Genomic DNA, 17430 nt, shown 5'->3' with positions numbered 1-17430 from the left:
TGTTACCTGAAGAGAGAAGCCCACAGGTAGGACCATGACATGCTCAAGCTATTTTTCTAGTTCATGGTTTTTGCACTAAGGGTTTTTTCTTGTTCACGGTTTTTGCACTTAGGGTTTTTTCTTGTTTATGGGTTTTTTTGCTCTAGCGTATTTTGTCCTTGTCTGTCTCGTGTTTTTGTCAAGTTTTTTGTCTCTTTTTACCTGGACTATTTTTGCCATTTGTTTTTGTCCCGTTTTTGCCACGCCCTTTTCCCTGGATTAAAGCACCTTATTTATTGGACTACTGTCTGTGTTCTGCTTGTGGATCCTTATCTCACCACACCTCCACCACCCCTAACACATTATCAATTACACTAAGAGTTACACATTGTGGACACAATTACATTGTGGAAAACACTTATTGACCCTTTAAAAATAAATAAATAAATAAATACACACACAAATAAAATAAAAACAAATAAAATTTATTGAATGTTAAACTGCCAACAGGTAATAATAATAATAATAATAATAATAATAATAATAATAATAATAATAATAATAAAATTACAGGAGAAGTATAGTCTCCATAAGAATAATTTCTTTAGATAAAAAAATGATTAAAAAATTAAACTTTAATTAATATTTGCAATAAAACTCTTCAAATTAAAATCATCACAAATAACCTTATTGTTCTTAAAAGGGGTTCTAGATCCTCTTACACATAACACTTATTGACCCTGATTTTGTTAGCAAAAGGAACTAAATTAACAGTTTTCCAAAAATCAAACTCTGTAGCTTTTCACAATCAGTGATGTGAAACATGACTGTACATCATTCTTACTGGAGGTGATTGCACCATGCGATAAGTTTTGCAATAAGGCAAGGTTTCCAGGAATTGCTACAGCCTCATTTCTTTTTTTCCTGACAAAGTTTGTTAGCTTGCATATGCCTAACTCATATAATGTATAGCCTAATTGATGTTTAAATGCAAGACTGTTTAAATACAACTGAAGCATACACTATTTTATGTGGACAGTCTATATGCAGTTCGCCTATTCATATTCTTTAATCCCAAAATAAACAATAAACTGACCTGTGGTTAATATTGATTGGCTCAAACTGCTGATATGACCAATCATATGACCAGTGGCCAAACCCCGTGAATGAATCATGCTAGTTACAAAGTTCCTCTTTATAAGATTTAAAAGGGGATAATCAGGCAGGCTGGTTTACAGTTATAAAAGACATCTGGAAAATGGCGTACCAGCAACAGCCTTTTTACAGCCCTGTAAGTTTCTTGATATACTTTTGTTTTATTCTCATATTGAAAACTTGATAATATAAGGCAGCCACAATATTATTCTTTGTGAAAGCTTCAATATTTATATCTAATTGTGATATTTAATGTATACATTTCTATATAATTTCTATATCATTTCCATTTCTGTATTATTTTGCTAAATGAGCAAATAAGACAAGATTTCAATCACTGAAAGTAATTTTTCCTCCAGATCTTCATAATCTTTTGGCTGCAAGGACAGTGATAATCATATAGCTGTTCACTATAAAATGGAACAATTACAACACAAACAACTGCATTAAAAAAGAACAACAATATAGAACTAGATACATGATTTTTAAAGACAGATAATGAGCTTATAGAAGCCTGTGGTCTCTAATACACAATGGAGGGACCCTGGATCCCCATCCCTGGGTTGTTATTGTTATAAAGTTATTAAAAACTTGCTAGATCTTATGATACTCTGAGAATAAGAAATCTCAACATTAATTCCAAGAACATGCAAATTCTATTCCTGAATCTCCAGCCCTTAGCATTTTTTTTTCACAAAACACATTTTATATGAATAATATAATATTTAACAGTTTAACAACCCAGTCAGTGAAATGCATTACAAGGCTAAAGACATAAAATGTATGCTTCTGTATTGACATCATAAGTAGATAAAAGAACATTTCAGATGCAAGGATACTGCAGCTGTATAAGACAGTAAACTGCGGTTTATAAAAAATGGTCTAAAATGAGGGCGGCATGGTGGTGTAGTGATTAGCACTGTCGCCTCACAGCAAGAAGGTTAGGGTTAGGACCTAACCCCAAGGCCCAGCGGCCAGCGAGGGCCTTTCTGTGTGGAGTTTGCATGTTCTCCCCGTGTCCGCATGGGTTTCCTCCGGGTGCTCCGGTTTCCCCCACAGTCCAAAGACATGCAGGTTAGGTTAACTGGTGACTCTAAATTGACCGTAGGTGTGAATGAGAGTGTGAATGGTTGTTTGTCTCTGTGTGTCAGCCCTGCAATAACCTGGTGACTTGTCCAGGGTGTACCCTGCCTCTCGCCCGTAGTCAGCTGCGATAGGCTCCAGCTTGCCTGCGACCATGTAGAACAGGATAAGCAGCTACAGATAATGGATGGATGGATGGATGGTCTAAAAATGAGAAATGCAGAAAATCTCTATCAGTAGAAGCTCAGGGGAATGGAGAGTCATGACTAGCTAGTCTGTGTTAATTAACTCTCCTTCACTACAAGCTGCAATGTTAATACTGGTGGTGTTCGCATCAACATTCGTCTCAATAATATGCTTGGCATTGATCATGATTTCAGTAATATCAGCCACAGTGCTTGTTCTCCCCAACATCTACTGGTTTAAAATTTATTGATATCACTGGTACATCAGCCAATGCTGCTCTCATCTCATTTTTCTCATATCTCTCTCTCATTTTTTTGTATTGCTTTGTTTACTCTTAGCAGCTCCACTACTCCACTTTCAAATTTGCCAGGCATCATATACATGCATCCTACCTAACAAATAAGAGCCTAGATGCACTTCTGCATTGCCTGACAGGCCTAGGTGTCATCACCAGAAAAATTAAAAGCAATAAGAGTCACTGCACACATTCATTTAAAAATAGTTAATTTCTCATTTTAAAACATCTCGAAAAATACAGATACAGCTCGAGGCCCCTTTTGGACTTGGCAATACTTCAATTGGCACTATATGGTTAATTCATCATAGCTGATATTTAACTTTGTGCATTATGCACCTATGCTTCAAACATTTTTAAGAAGCTTTATTCAAGGTTTTTTTAAAGAAGTTTTTTTCTTTTTAATTTTTAAGATCTTCCAGTAACTTCTGGTGATGTGACACACTTTATCATTGTGTGGTTTTCCATAGCAAATCCCTTTTACTGGGTCAATCCAAGGAGGACTGAGGGATGGCAAGAGTATCACTGTAAATGGACGAGTTTTACCAGGAGCCAACAGGTAAGATAAACTTTTCGAGTGGGTCGATAGATACATCATTTCACTCAACTTTTTCCTGCCACCCCATCCACCCCCTTTTTAAAGGTCTCACAAGTTCCATTATTATTTTTTTTTTTACTTATAAAGAAATAGCTTTTTTAAGTATTTTTTAAAATACTCTATAGCAATCTGTAGATTTAAACAGAAATACTGTAGGAGAGAAATAAAGAAAGGGTTGGTGATGGTATGTACAACCCCGATTCCAAAAAAGTTGGGACAAAGTACAAATTGTAAATAAAAACGGAATGCAATGATGTGGAAGTTTCAAAATTCCATATTTTATTCAGAACAGAACATAGATGACATATCAAATGTTTAAACTGAGAAAACGTATCATTTAAAGAGAAATATTAGGTGATTTTAAATTTCATGACAACACATCTCAAAAAAGTTGGGACAAGGCCATGTTTACCACTGTGAGACATCCCCTTTTCTCTTTACAACAGTCTGTAAACGTCTGGGGACTGAGGAGACAAGTTGCTCAAGTTTAGGGATAGGAATGTTAACCCATTCTTCTCTAATGTAGGATTCTAGTTGCTCAACTGTCTTAGGTCTTTTTTGTCGTATCTTCCATTTTATGATGCGCCAAATGTTTTCTATGGGTGAAAGATCTGGACTGCAGGCTGGCCAGTTCAGTACCCGGACCCTTCTTCTACGCAGCCATGATGCTGTAATTGATGCAGTATGTGGTTTTGCCTTGTCATGTTGGAAAATGCAAGGTCTTCCCTGAAAGAGACGTCCTCTGGATGGGAGCATATGTTGCTCTAGAACCTGGATATACCTTTCAGCATTGATGGTGTCTTTCCAGATGTGTAAGCTGCCCATGCCACATGCACTAATGCAACCCCATACCATCAGAGATGCAGGCTTCTGAACTGAGCGCTGATAACAACTTGGGTCGTCCTTCTCCTCTTTAGTCCGAATGGCACGGCGTCCCTGATTTCCATAAAGAACTTCAAATTTAGATTCGTCTGACCACAGAACAGTTTTCCACTTTTCCACAGTCCATTTTAAATGAGCCTTGGCCCAGAGAAGACGTCTGCACTTCTGGATCATGTTTAGATACGGCTTCTTCTTTGAACTATAGAGTTTTAGCTGGCAACGGCGGATGGCACGGTGAATTGTGTTCACAGATAATGTTCTCTGGAAATATTCCTGAGCCCATTTTGTGATTTCCAATACAGAAGCATGCCTGTATGTGATGCAGTGCCGTCTAAGGGCCCGAAGATCACGGGCACCCAGTATGGTTTTCCGGCCTTGACCCTTACGCACAGAGATTCTTCCAGATTCTCTGAATCTTTTGATGATATTATGCACTGTAGATGATATGTTCAAACTCTTTGCAATTTTACACTGTCGAACTCCTTTCTGATATTGCTCCACTATTTGTCGGCGCAGAATTAGGGGGATTGGTGATCCTCTTCCCATCTTTACTTCTGAGAGCCGCTGCCACTCCAAGATGCTCTTTTTATACCCAGTCATGTTAATGACCTATTGCCAGTTGACCTAATGAGTTGCAATTTGGTCCTCCAGCTGTTCCTTTTTTGTACCTTTAACTTTTCCAGCCTCTTATTGCCCCTGTCCCAACTTTTTTGAGATGTGTTGCTCTCATGAAATTTCAAATGAGCCAATATTTGGCATGAAATTTCAAAATGTCTCACTTTCGACATTTGATATGTTGTCTATGTTCTATTGTGAATACAATATCAGTTTTTGAGATTTGTAAATTATTGCATTCTGTTTTTATTTACAATTTGTACTTTGTCCCAACTTTTTTGGAATCGGGGTTGTAAAAAATAAAATAAAATAGAACTGCCAAACTAAAAAGTGTTACTATTGTAAATACTCTAGCGTATTCACAGTAACACAGGGTGGCACGGTGATGTACAGTAGTGGTTAGCACTGTCCCCTCACAGCAAGAAGGCTCTGGGTTTGAGCCCAACGGCCAGCGGGGACCTTTCTGTGTGGAGTTTGCATGTTCTCCCTGTGTGGGTTTGCTCTGGTTTCCCCCACAGTTTAAAGACATGCAGTTAGTTTAACATGGGACAGTCTTGGGCTGAAGTGCCCTTGAGCAAGATACTTAACGCCTGACTGCTCCCCGGGCGCTGTAGTGTGGATGCCTACTGCTCTGGGTGTGTGTGTGTGTGTGTGTGTGTGTGTGTGTGTGTGTGTGTGTGTGTGTGTGTGTGTGTGTTCACTGCTTCAGATGGGTTAAATGCAGAGGATGAATCTCACTGTGCTTGAAGTGTGCATGTGACAAATAAAGGTTTCTTCTTCTCATAATAACTTTCCTATACAGGTTCCATGTGAATCTCCAGTCTGGTTCCAGACCAGATGCTAACATTGCCCTGCACTTTAACCCACGCTATGACTCCAGTTCAGGATACATAGTAATCAACACCAAGCAGAATAACTGCTGGGGAACAGAGGAACGCATACACCAGGCCCTCTTCCCCATGGGAAGCCCTTTCAACCTGCAGATTCTGGTCAAACACCACTCATACAAGGTTACTTACTTTCACTTCTACTTTCCTCACATTAATAGAAATGGAATGATACAAGGTTAGTTCATATCTAAGTTCAGTATTCTTGCTTGCTTGCTTACATTACCCTAAAAGAACAGGCTCAAGACTTCAGCGTGACTAGCCATTTAGCTTAAGTTGGACAATGGTTCTTGGGTTATAAGTGTTTGAGGGTAGTTCTTTGATAACAGAATTACATTCACGGCAAAATGTGGGAACTTTTTTAGTTGCAGTACTCAAGATAATGGTAATAAATAAAATTTGCACACTGTATGAGGTATCTTTTGACCCTAAAAAAGCATACAAAATTGGCTATGTTTAACTCTGAAAGCAAAATCTTTTATGAGCAAGGAAAAGTCAGTAACAGAATTACGTCAGGAAAAAACTGAACTTTCATTTCTTAAAATTCAAATCAAGATTTCTCTGAAGCAACATTGCTATAATTGGGGTGATTTTTAAATATGGTTTTCAGTACATTTTACTTTGGATTCCAATACTTTAGCAAAATCACTGAGCTGACAAGTTAAGGCAGTCTTAATAATTTCATAATTTTGGCCTCTCTGCTGAAGAATTGCCCTTGAGGGTATTTATCTCAATGTATTTTCTTGCTTATCTTCTGCCCCGAATATAACACAGTAATGCAGAATTTTAAGTTACATGCTGATCTTTTCACAGATAAGTGTCAATGGCATCCATGTCACGGATTACAAGCACCATATCCCATTCAACATGGTGGACACTATCGCAGTGGATGGGATGGTGGCAGTTAATACTATCAGTTTCCAGGATGCCGAGGTGAGCAGGACCATAATCTTAACTTAAATATACTGTACATAATATTGATGTTGATTCTTAGTGTAGTGGAAACACTGTTTTATGGATATGACTATGGAACTAATTATAACAATATTTCTATTCTGTTACCTTGATGTTTGATCATGATTTTTGCTTAAAACACATTGCTCCTATACATACAGTGTCTTGCAAAAGTATTCATCCCCCTTGGTGTTTGTCCTGTTTTGTCGCATTACGAGCTGGAATTAAAATGGATTTTTGGAGGGTTAGCACCATTTGATTTACACAACATGCCTACCACTTTAAAGGTGCACATTGTTGTTTTATTGTGACAAACAATAATTAAGATCGAAAACCAGAAATCTGGAGTGTGCATAGGTATTCACCCCCTTTCATATGAAACCCCTAAATAAGAGCTGGTCCAACCAATTCATTTTATAAGTCACATAATTAGTTGATTAAGATCCACCTGTGTGCAATCAAAATGTCACATGATCTGTCACGTGATGTCTGTATAAACCAACCTGTTCTGGAAGGACCCTGACTCTGCTATACTACTAAGCAAGCAACATGAAAACCAAGGAGCCTCCAAACAGGTCACAAAGTTGTGGAGAAGTATAGCTCAGGGTTGAATTATAAAAAATATCCCAAACTTTGAATATCCCAGGGAGCACCATTAAATCCATTATAGCAAAATGGAAAGAATATGACACCATTACAAACCTGACAAGAGAAGGCCGCCCACCAAAACACTCAGACCGGGCAAGGAGGGCATTAATCAGAGATGCAAGAAAGACAACACTGAAGGAGCTGCAAAGATCCACAGCGGAGATGGGAGTATCTGTCCATAGGACCACTTTAAGCCGTACACTCCACAGAGTTTGGCTTTATGGAAGAGTGGCCAGAAAAAAGCCATTGCTTCAGAAAACACGTTTGGAGTTTGCCCAACAGCATGTGGCAGACTCTCCAAACACATGGAAGAAGATTCTCTGGTCAGATGAGACTAAAATTTTAACTTTTTGGCCATCATGGGAAACACCAAAAATTCCAAACAATTGATTCTAAAATGTGGCAGCGCGGTGGTGTAGTGGTTAGCACTGTCGCCTCACAGCAAGAAGGTCCGGGTTCGAGCCCCGTGGCCGGTGAGGGCCTTTCTGTGCGGAGTTTGCATGTTCTCCCCGTGGGTTTGCTCCGGTTTCCCCCACAGTCCAAAGACATGCAGGTTAGGTTAACTGGTGGCTCTAAATTGACTGTGAATGGTTGTCTGTGTCTATGTGTCAGCCCTGTGATGACCTGGCGACTTGTCCAGGGTGTACCCTGCCTTTTGCCCGTAGTCAGCTGGGATAGGCTCCAGCTTGCCTGCGACCCTGTAGAAGGATAAAGTGGCTAGAGATAATGAGATGAGAAGAACATGAACAGTATATGCATAGACCGTAATCTAAATTTAGAAAGAGTCCCTGGAGCTGTGAGACAGCAACACTACACACTGCACTACCCTGCTAGTACACTCTAGTTAAATTCCAGGATCACATCATTTAGTAAACATATTTTTTATTTGTGGCGGCATGGTGGTGTAGTGGTTAGCGCTGTCGCCTCACAGCAAGAAGGTCCTGGGTTCGAGCCCCGTGGCCGGCGAGGGCCTTTCTGTGCGGAGTTTGCATGTTCTCCCCATGTCCGTGTGGGTTTCCTCCGGGTGCTCCGGTTTCCCCCACAGTCCAAAGACATGCAGGTTAGGTTAACTGGTGACTCTAAATTGACCGTAGGTGTGAATGTGAGTGTGAATGGTTGTCTGTGTCTATGTGTCAGCCCTGTGATGACCTGGCGACTTGTCCAGGGTGTACCCCGCCTTTCGCCCGTAGTCAGCTGGGATAGGCTCCAGCTTGCCTGCGACCCTGTAGAACAGGATAAAGCGGCTACAGATAATGAGATGAGATGAGATTTTTATTTGCATATCTAGAGTATATGGTGATAGTGAACTCCTTTAATCACATGCCTCTGAGGTCACTTGAACACTGACCACAACCAATAGCTTCCTGTTTTTCATCTCCTTCTGAAACTGTGTTGCTTTAAAAGTACATTATCCCTTTACATATGAATTCACAAAGAAATGACCTACTTATTCAAAAGTTTCATATATTTCCCTTCTATAGGTGCCTTCAGCTGCTGCCCAAGCAAGCTATGTAAGAGGACAATACTTCGCATATTAAATTAACATTATGTTTTACCTGAAAGTGATGAGCTCGTAATAACCATGTCCTGTATTCTTCATCATTAGAGTGTGCCATACAAAACCACCATCAATGGTGGCCTGTGGCCCAACAAAAACATTTCCATCCAAGGGGTGGTGAATCATCAGGCTTCCAGGTCAGGTGTTAGTCTTATTCTGCTACTTTGCATAATCAGTCTACATACTTATCTTTTCTGTTAGAGCTGAAACTGTGTTACTAAGCATCTTGAAAACTTGATTGAAAGAGAGCCAGATTTGATCCAAACCAACTATTTCCTGGACTTTTCTCCAAATTTAGTCTAAACTTTCAAGGTAGTCTGTTTTGGGGAAGAGCACCACCTGCAGATCAACATGTCAAATTTTAGGCCTAGAATATTTTGGCATAATAGATTTGCAAAATATTTCTTGAATTTTATCTGGTATTTATGTCACCAGATTTGTGATAAACCTGCGTCACAGAAATGGGATTGCCTTTCATTACAATCCTCGCTTTGATGAGAACTTGGTCGTGCGCAATACCCAAACAATGGAGCAGTGGGGCTCAGAGGAGCGCTCCGGAGAAATGCCGTTTCACAAGGGACAAACCTTCCAGGTATGTACTGCAAATTAAAAGGGAATTTTGCTCTTTTTTTAATCACATGTTCAAGAGAAATATGTTTGTTGTGGCTGATTCAAATTGTTTTACTTGAAGGGAAAATTAAATTAAAACAGCATATCATATCCTTTACCTGTGTCACATTCCTTTCAGGTGATCATCTCCTGCAATCCTCAGCATTACAACGTGTTTGTCAATGGTAAACAAACACACACCTACAACCACCGCTTCACTAACCTGTGGGAGATTGATGTTCTGGAGGTGTCTGGTGACCTGAGCTTGACTGGTGTAAATGTTTAACTTTTTTTTTGTGTGTGCAATATTTTTTCTGGCACATTTTTAACCAAGTCGTAGTTACATTTTATCTGTAAACAGTGAACTGATGGATTTCAAATTAAAGCAACACTATTCATAGACACCTTCTTTTTCAGGCTGAAATGTGATCATTAAAATAAATGACTGTTTAACCCATGACTAAAATATAATTACTGAGAATTTTTCTATGCACTTTTACTCTGTATTTCAATACACTGGTACATCAGGCCCAGGCAGAACACACTTTTGTGGGGTCAGACTCATTCGTACTTGGAGACAATTTGGAGCAGTAAATACACCTACTGGAATGTTTTGTGTAAACTGAAAACCCAGAAGAAACCCACTCAGACATAAGAAATTGCAGTGGTTTTCTACATCTTTTGCCCTACTGCTGCGGGGTTGATTTGGGTAGGGTTAAGCGGGTAGGTTTAAGGGCTTTGCCTAAGGGCCCAACAGTGGCAGCGAAGCAATGCTGGGTCTCAAACCCTCAATGTCCTGATAAACAACCCAGTGCCTTAACTGTTGAGCCACCATCATCTTTACATATGAAACTGCAATGATACCTTGTTAGTTTTATTGCCTTAGTATTAACATAGACAAGTAAAATAGCGCCATCTGGTGTTACATATCTGTCAGTATTCTGCTTTGTTATTTCATGTCTTTCCTGAAGATAGTAGTAAATGTCAGTACAAAAAAAGATGACAGTAAAATCTCCATTTATCTGACGTTATTCAAGATGTGTCTGGTGTTATTTCAATTATTATTAATTCTTCACTTATAATTTGACAGTTGATCAGACTGACTGGGAAATCCGAAGAAGAGAAAATGAGAACCATGATCACATAGTTTGTACTCTCTAAGAACTGATGCTGTAATAATAAAGACTATCATGTGCTAATCCCATTCTTTTAGGGTTTTAGTTTTAGCTTAAACTGAAGTACATGCTTGCAGCTCACAAACTCACAATTTTGCTGTCCATTTTTCTTTTATTTATTTGTACTAGAGCACTGCAGCCCGGATACGTTGGCTGCATTAATCTACTGAATATCTCTTTAACAATTTTGACTGAGCAGCACAATCATTGTTGAAAGTTTCTTTTGTTCTGAAAGGGTATAAATAAATTAAAATAAAATACATTATAATATAGATACAGCTGCTATGCTTGCTACATATACTATTAAGTGGATTGGTATTTTAATAAGATTCTACAACATATGGGGTAAGTTAAATGATATAAATATAAATTGTTATTGTTATCTTTGTTGGGGCAGCACCGTGGTGCAATGGTCAGCATTGTCATCTCACAGTGAGCAGGTTCTGGGTCTGAACCTGCCAGTCGGCCAAGGCCTTGCATGTTCTCCTCATGCCCGTGTGGGTTTCCTCCCACAGGCCAAAGACATGTGGATTAACCAAAGTGACCGCTATAAGTTTCCCATAGGTGTGAATGGCTGTCTGTCTCTCTGTGTTAGGCCTGCAATAGGTGGGTGATCTGTCCAGGATGTACCCTGCCTCTCTCCCAGTGTCAGATGGGATTGGCTCCAGCTCACCCGGACCCGCAATGGATAAGCGGCATAGAAAATGAACTGTCTGCAAGTTAAAATGTCTGTTAGTGTACAGGTGTCAGTGTTTAGGATTTTTAACTGTAGTTTCCAACCAGTCAGAACTGTGGTCAAGAATACAACATACTTTTCCTACTAACTTTACCAAAAACTGTTTCGCATCCATAAGGCTGATCAATGGGTAAAAATGTACATACTGACAAATAATCTCAGAGATTAAATGAGTTAATAAACAGCACTTAAAGGGTAATTAGGTAAAATTAGCCTTAAAAAAACAACAACTAGGTCTCTCATGGTTAGGTGGGTTCAACATTTGAATGATTCCTGCTCATGTTCACAAAGCTCCATCCCCAGAATCTTAGGCAGCCCATATCTCATCTCATCTCATTATCTCTAGCCGCTTTATCCTGTTCTACAGGGTCGCAGGCAAGCTGGAGCCTATCCCAGCTGACTACGGGCGAAAGGCAGGGTACATCCTGGACAAATCGCCAGGTCATCACAGGGCTGACACATAGACACAGACAACCATTCACACTCACAATTTAGAGTCACCAGTTAACCTAACCTGCATGTCTTTGGACTGTGGGGGAAACCGGAGCACCCGGAGGAAACCCACGCGGACACGGGGAGAACATGCAAACTCCGCACAGAAAGGCCCTCGCCGGCCACGGGGCTCGAACCCGGACCTTCTTGCTGTGAGGCGACAGCGCTAACCATTACACCACCGTGCCACCCTACAGGCAATGTTTCTCATAAAAATGAATGCAATGTAAAACCTACACACATAACTAATTAAACAATAGAAAACTGGCATTTATACAGTTTAATATTTAACTGATGCTGCTATAGTTAGAAGTTTATAGCTCAGTATTGCCTCTTTATTAACTGATTTCAAAAAGGCTGCAAATTAAAATAGGTTTGAGCAGTGTGTTTATTGGGGCAGCCATGGCCTGAAGGTCAGAGAAGCAGCAAAGGGTTGCTGGTTCATTTCCTGGGACCGGCAGGAAAAATGTGAAGGGAGTTGAGTGAATGAATAGCATCTTCCCTTCCCTTTGTATCATGCCTTGAGCAAGGCACCAACTGCGCTGTAGCATAGCTGCCCACTGCTCTGTGTGTGCATGTGAAGAAAGAAAGCACAACTTTATTCATCACACACTTGTAAAATTTCCTCTCTGTATTTAACCCATCTGAAGCAGTGAACACACACATACCCAGAGCAGTGGGCAGCCATGCTACATACCCAGCACACACTCAAAAACTCCTTTGTCCCTCATGCCATCAGACTGTACAACACCTCTCTGGGGGGGAGGAAGGGTAACAGGAGGACAGAGGACGGGAAGGAGCAGTAGCCTAGCCTAACAATAAGCAATACCAGACAATGTGCAATATCTCTCCTGCTGTGCCCCCCCTCCTCTCTTCCCCATATCTTATTCTTTTTATATTTGTATATCTCATCTCTCATCTCATTATCTGTAGCCGCTTTATCGCAGGCAAGCTGGAGCCTATCCCAGCTGACTACGGGCAAAAGGTGGGGTACACCCTGGACAAGTCGCCAGGTCATCACAGGGCTGACACATAGACACAGACAACCATTCACACCCACATTCACACCTACGGTCAATTTAGAGTCACCAGTTAACCTAACCTGCATGTCTTTGGGGGAAACCGGAGCACCCGGAGGAAACCCACGCGGACACGGGGAGAACATGCAAACTCTGCACAGAAAGGCCCTCGCCGGCCACGGGGCTCGAACCCGGACCTTCTTGCTGTGAGGCGACAGCGCTAACCACTACACCACCGTGCCGCCCATATTTGTATATGTAAATACTTAATTTATCTAGAAGTTTTCTCTATTTCTTTTCTCTGTAACGATGCTGCTGGAATCTTAATTTCGCTGAGGGAACCCTCCCAAGAGGATCAATAAAGTTTTATCTAATCTAATCAGATCACATACCCAGCCTTGCTCAAGGGCACCTCAGCCCAAGGCCATCCCATATTAACCTAACCGCTTGTCTTTGGGGGAAACCGGAGCACCTGGAGGAAACCCACGCAGGCACGGTGAGAACATGCAAACCCCACACGGAAAGGCCCTCACCGGCCGCTGGGCTCGAACCCAGAACCTTCTTGCTGTGAGGCGACCATGCTAACCACTACACCACCGTGCCACCCATGTGTGGTCACTGCTTCAGATGGTTTAGGAATTTCACTGTGTTTGGGTGTACATGTGACAAATAAAGCCTTCTTCTCTTGGACAAAAGTTAAAGTTCAGTGTTAAAACTCAGACATTTGGGAGTTTAACTCCCTGCAGTTGCTCCAGGGCCAAAGAAAACGTTGTGTAGGAGTGCTAAGAAATGTAACACGACCTAATACTTTATGAATTGAGAAGCTCTCAGCCTTCCAGAGAGAAATTTACTTCCTTGGCCTGTTTCCTTCATAAATTCAGTCTCCATAGAGAGTACTCAATGTATGAGTCTGCCCAACACCAGTGCTAGTGCGCATGCGTAGCACCAAATCCGGGAGGAGAGAGAGAGGGAGAGATTCAAACTTCCGGTTGTGTGTCATGGCGGCGCGGTGGAGTATACTTGTAGCGAAAAAGCTAAACCTTGCTCCTTATGCTTTTTCGCTGTAAGAGCTCGCTGTGTCTGGAGCTGGTTAGTGCGCTGCGTTAGACGAAGCGGTTCGGATTCGAGGCTGCCAGGCGGGGGAGAGCCTGCGGTTTACATCCGCCTGACCATGGCGGCACACAAGCCCGTGGAGTGGGTCCAGGCCGTAATTAACCGATTCGACGAGCAGGTAAAGAGGCAGATATATCATGGTGGTATTTGGAATAAAGTCAGCAAGAAGGACACTGTGTATTCAGCATTGTTTTTGTTACAGTCTGGGTTGTGTATGAAACTGTAAGGATGTAGCTATAAGTTCACCGTGTAGCACAGTAATAGCCTGTCAGTAGTGTATAATGCTAATAAATACCCTGCATGCTAAATAGTATGTAAAAAATAGTATGCAGGAATTGGTTTAGGAATAGTATTTCAACGTACTATGTACTATTTAGTACTGTAGTGTGTGTGTGTGTGGGTTTGAACATAGCTAGCTAGCTAGTTCATGTCGTAGGATTTGGCTTTTATTCTGTAACATTTCACGTTTCTGTGGAAGTGTGTGTATTTCATACTAACCTGGAATGTTGTACGGTTATGTTTTTTATTTATTTGGGGTGGCATTTCAGCTTCAAGAGGAGCTGTGGCTAAATATAAACAAAGGTAGTGGCCACGCAGTGTGTGTGTGTGTGTGTGTGTTGACAAACTCGGTTCTGCCAGGCAGCTGTGTTAGCTAGCTAGCAGTGCTTCCCATTCAGTGTGTTAGCCAGAGGCTGTGGTTAAGAGCAAGTCTTGCTTTTAAATTAATAATAATAATAATAATACCCACTAACCTTCACATGGCTAGTTGAATAAAAGTTCTGCCTATTTAAAAGGTCCTTGGTAGAACCAGGCTGGTTTTCCAGATTGACTACACCAGGCTTTGAGTGTCACTAACCTCTATTAATCCCAGCAGCTTTCTGATTTCCTTCACAGAGCCACAGTGTTGGTGCTATTCGTTTGTGCTTGTGTAGGGGCTTAATGGCTGCATGAAGCTCATAAGAGTTTGATGAAAATGTAATGAGGGATTTGTTCTGTGTTCATTGTTAAGCCAGCTTAGAGCTCTTAAAATCAAAGACTTTGAGCGGTTGTTCAGAGTTCATGTGCAAGCCATGCTTTTCTGCATCTTCCCTTCAATTCTTGTTTAATTTGTTCGGGGTTTTCCCCCCCAGCTGATTTCTGTAGGGTCAAGATATTATAGTGCTGCAGGGAAAATATTAATTGCAACTATGATGCTGCAAAACAAGCCAGTATCACCTTTTATTTACACTGCAATAATTGTAGTTGCATAGTACCAGCTTCGTTTCCTTCTTGCCTTTTTGCTTGTGATCAGAGACGGTGGGGATTGCCATGTCAGCGGTATGAATCCAGAAAGCACCTTGAAACAATGACCTCACGATTGCCTGTGCGTGGTCATGGAAAACCAATCTGTCCTCTCCAGGGAAGGTTCAGACAGCTCGGAAACAGGAGCTGGTAGATTTGTATTCTATAAAGTTAAAATGACATGAATCGCGGTTTTCTGAAATTATAGTCGTTGTACCCGTTTTGTCAAACGCTGGAGAGGCTTTAAGCTTTTTCCAACAGCTTGTTATTCTACTTTATATTTTTCAGATGTTCGAGTATAGTTGATGCATGCTAACCAAAAATACATATTTTAAGTCTGTATTAAAAATGATTGATTTTTTTTCCACTTGTAGAAGGGATGGAGTTGATCAATGAATTTAACTGAATTATTCATCGAAGCGCAGATTCCTGAATTTGAATTTTACTGAATTAGAGCTGGAAAATAAATTTTGTTTGAAATAAGGGCCCAGAAAGGTTTCATTTTCTTGGATACATGTGTACATGCGTGTACCTACTTTACAATTTCCCTAAAGATCAATAACGTGCACAACATGAAATGTTTATTTAAATTGGAGTGCCAATAGGAGACTTGCATTCATAAACACTGTAGTAATAAAGACAAGTGTAAAGATGAAGTATTTCATTTTGAGTATTTACAAACGTGCAAAAATTTCGACATGGCTTTCCTTATGTTATTTTAGCCTATATATTGTCTATATGGATATGTAATATTCATACTGCATATATGAGTGTAGCAGATATTGCTGAAGTGCACATAAGGGAAATGATTGACCTTTATGGAATTTTAAACCGTGCTTGGGAAACAAAGTGCTCGCTGTCTCTTGGCATCCTGCATTAAAATGGATGTCAACAGAGCTGGGGTGTGTGTGCGGTGTGCGCGCGCGTACATGTGCCAGAAGCCTGACTCTTCTCTGGTCTTGGGACTTTCATTTGCAGCCACATGCTTTTCCCTTAGGGCTATCCAATAGAGAGAGCGAGAGAGAGAGAGAGAGAAAGAAAGGAGAGGCCCCTGGGGTTCCCTTTCTCTCTTCCTGGTATTTTCAAAGACATTCTAGCCACGACTTGTCAGACCTTGCGGAGTGTTGAACTATTCATATCAGCAGTTTAGGGCAGATAAATGTTTGCGAAACCAAACTGAAATGTATGCCAGATGTTCCAAATTTTATATCTGTTAGCTCGGATTCCCCCGCCGGCTGTTCATTTCCTAAGCAAGTCCAGAATGGTGGGTATTGTTGCAGGAGCTCCTTTTCTTTTCTAAAAATGTCTACTTGTTTGGAATTGTTGTACATGTTATGGCCTGAGAGCTTCATGACTGCTTTTTGACCCAGAAATGTGAAAGCAGTGCACAAGAAACTGATTCCACATCAGGGAGCATTTAGCAGTAAGAAAGTCTCCCCACCCCCTCAGTCTCCTTATGGTTCATTAACACAGCCAGGCCTAGTGTGCTTTCTGTACAAATGCTACAGCATGTCTGGCTCCAGCATGCTGTGTCTGTGTATTAGCAGATGTGTTGATATGCAGGTGTGCAGCCAAACTCTGAGGGCGGGAATCACAAGTCTGGGTGCACTTTAATTCTTTTGTTTTAGTTTCTTAGGTGTGGGAGGTTGTGGTTGGAAAGGATGGGTGGGTCTTGAATAATCTGTGTTCAGCTATTTTTTTTCCCCCGTTCCATATGTCATACTATGGCGCTCTCGCTTTTTTTTTTTTTTTTTTTTTAATATTAACTTCACCCTTATCAGCCACCTAAATATGCTCTTAATGGTTGTGCTGCAAATATCTCGCTTATGTTTTTTAGCTTCCTATTAAGACAGGACAGCAGAACACTCACACCAAAGTCAGCACAGAGCACAACAAGGAATGCTTGATCAACATCTCCAAATACAAGTTTTCCCTTGTCATCAATGGCCTGACCAACATCCTCAAAAACGTTAACAATATGGTAAGTTGGTGTGTGTGTTCTGTTACAAATATATCTGCTTGGCCAGTCTCATGTTTGGTTGACCATCTTGGCTAAAACTATAGTTGCTGTTATTTGCATGATTGCAGTAGTTGTTCTCTGACCAATAAAGATGGTTCATAGCAGTAGCCGGAATGCGTGTTTAGTTAATTTCTGTAGTGTTAAT

At 40.8% G+C, this 17430-nt stretch overlaps 2 protein-coding genes across 3 annotated transcripts in view; both read left to right on the top strand.

Annotated features, from left to right (window-relative positions):
• The first annotated feature begins 1187 nt into the window (after positions 1–1187).
• Positions 1188–10480, top strand: LOC132901567 (galectin-9-like). Its single transcript, XM_060944050.1, has 8 exons — positions 1188–1270; positions 3169–3257; positions 5596–5803; positions 6494–6613; positions 8764–8793; positions 8889–8977; positions 9276–9432; positions 9589–10480. Exons 1-8 carry the CDS (start codon positions 1238–1240, stop codon positions 9733–9735), a joined length of 873 nt encoding a protein of 290 aa, XP_060800033.1. The 5' UTR covers positions 1188–1237; the 3' UTR covers positions 9736–10480.
• Positions 10481–13845: 3365 nt separating this feature from the next.
• nf1a (neurofibromin 1a) overlaps positions 13846–17430 on the top strand; it is a 97635-nt gene continuing 94050 nt past the window's right edge. For both annotated transcript variants that reach the window (XM_060944049.1, XM_060944048.1), the window contains exons 1-2: positions 13846–14102; positions 17103–17246. In XM_060944049.1, coding sequence (XP_060800032.1) covers positions 14043–14102; positions 17103–17246 — 204 coding nt within the window. In that variant the 5' untranslated portion in view covers positions 13846–14042. The remainder of the gene's footprint in view (positions 14103–17102; positions 17247–17430) is intronic.

The sequence above is a fragment of the Neoarius graeffei genome, chromosome 17 (genome assembly GCF_027579695.1).
Source record: "Neoarius graeffei isolate fNeoGra1 chromosome 17, fNeoGra1.pri, whole genome shotgun sequence".
Classification (NCBI taxonomy): Eukaryota; Metazoa; Chordata; class Actinopteri; order Siluriformes; family Ariidae; genus Neoarius; species Neoarius graeffei.
This window is presented reverse-complemented; position numbering and strand designations above follow the sequence as displayed.

Bases quoted from the DNA above. Each gene is read 5' to 3' on its own strand.
- LOC132901567 (XM_060944050.1), top strand. From the start codon at position 1,238: ATGGCGTACCAGCAACAGCCTTTTTACAGCCCT. The intron at 1,271-3,168 runs GTAAGTTTCTTG...GGTTTTCCATAG, and splicing joins AACAGCCTTTTTACAGCCCT to CAAATCCCTTTTACTGGGTC. The intron at 6,614-8,763 runs GTGAGCAGGACC...TCCCTTCTATAG, and splicing joins TCAGTTTCCAGGATGCCGAG to GTGCCTTCAGCTGCTGCCCA.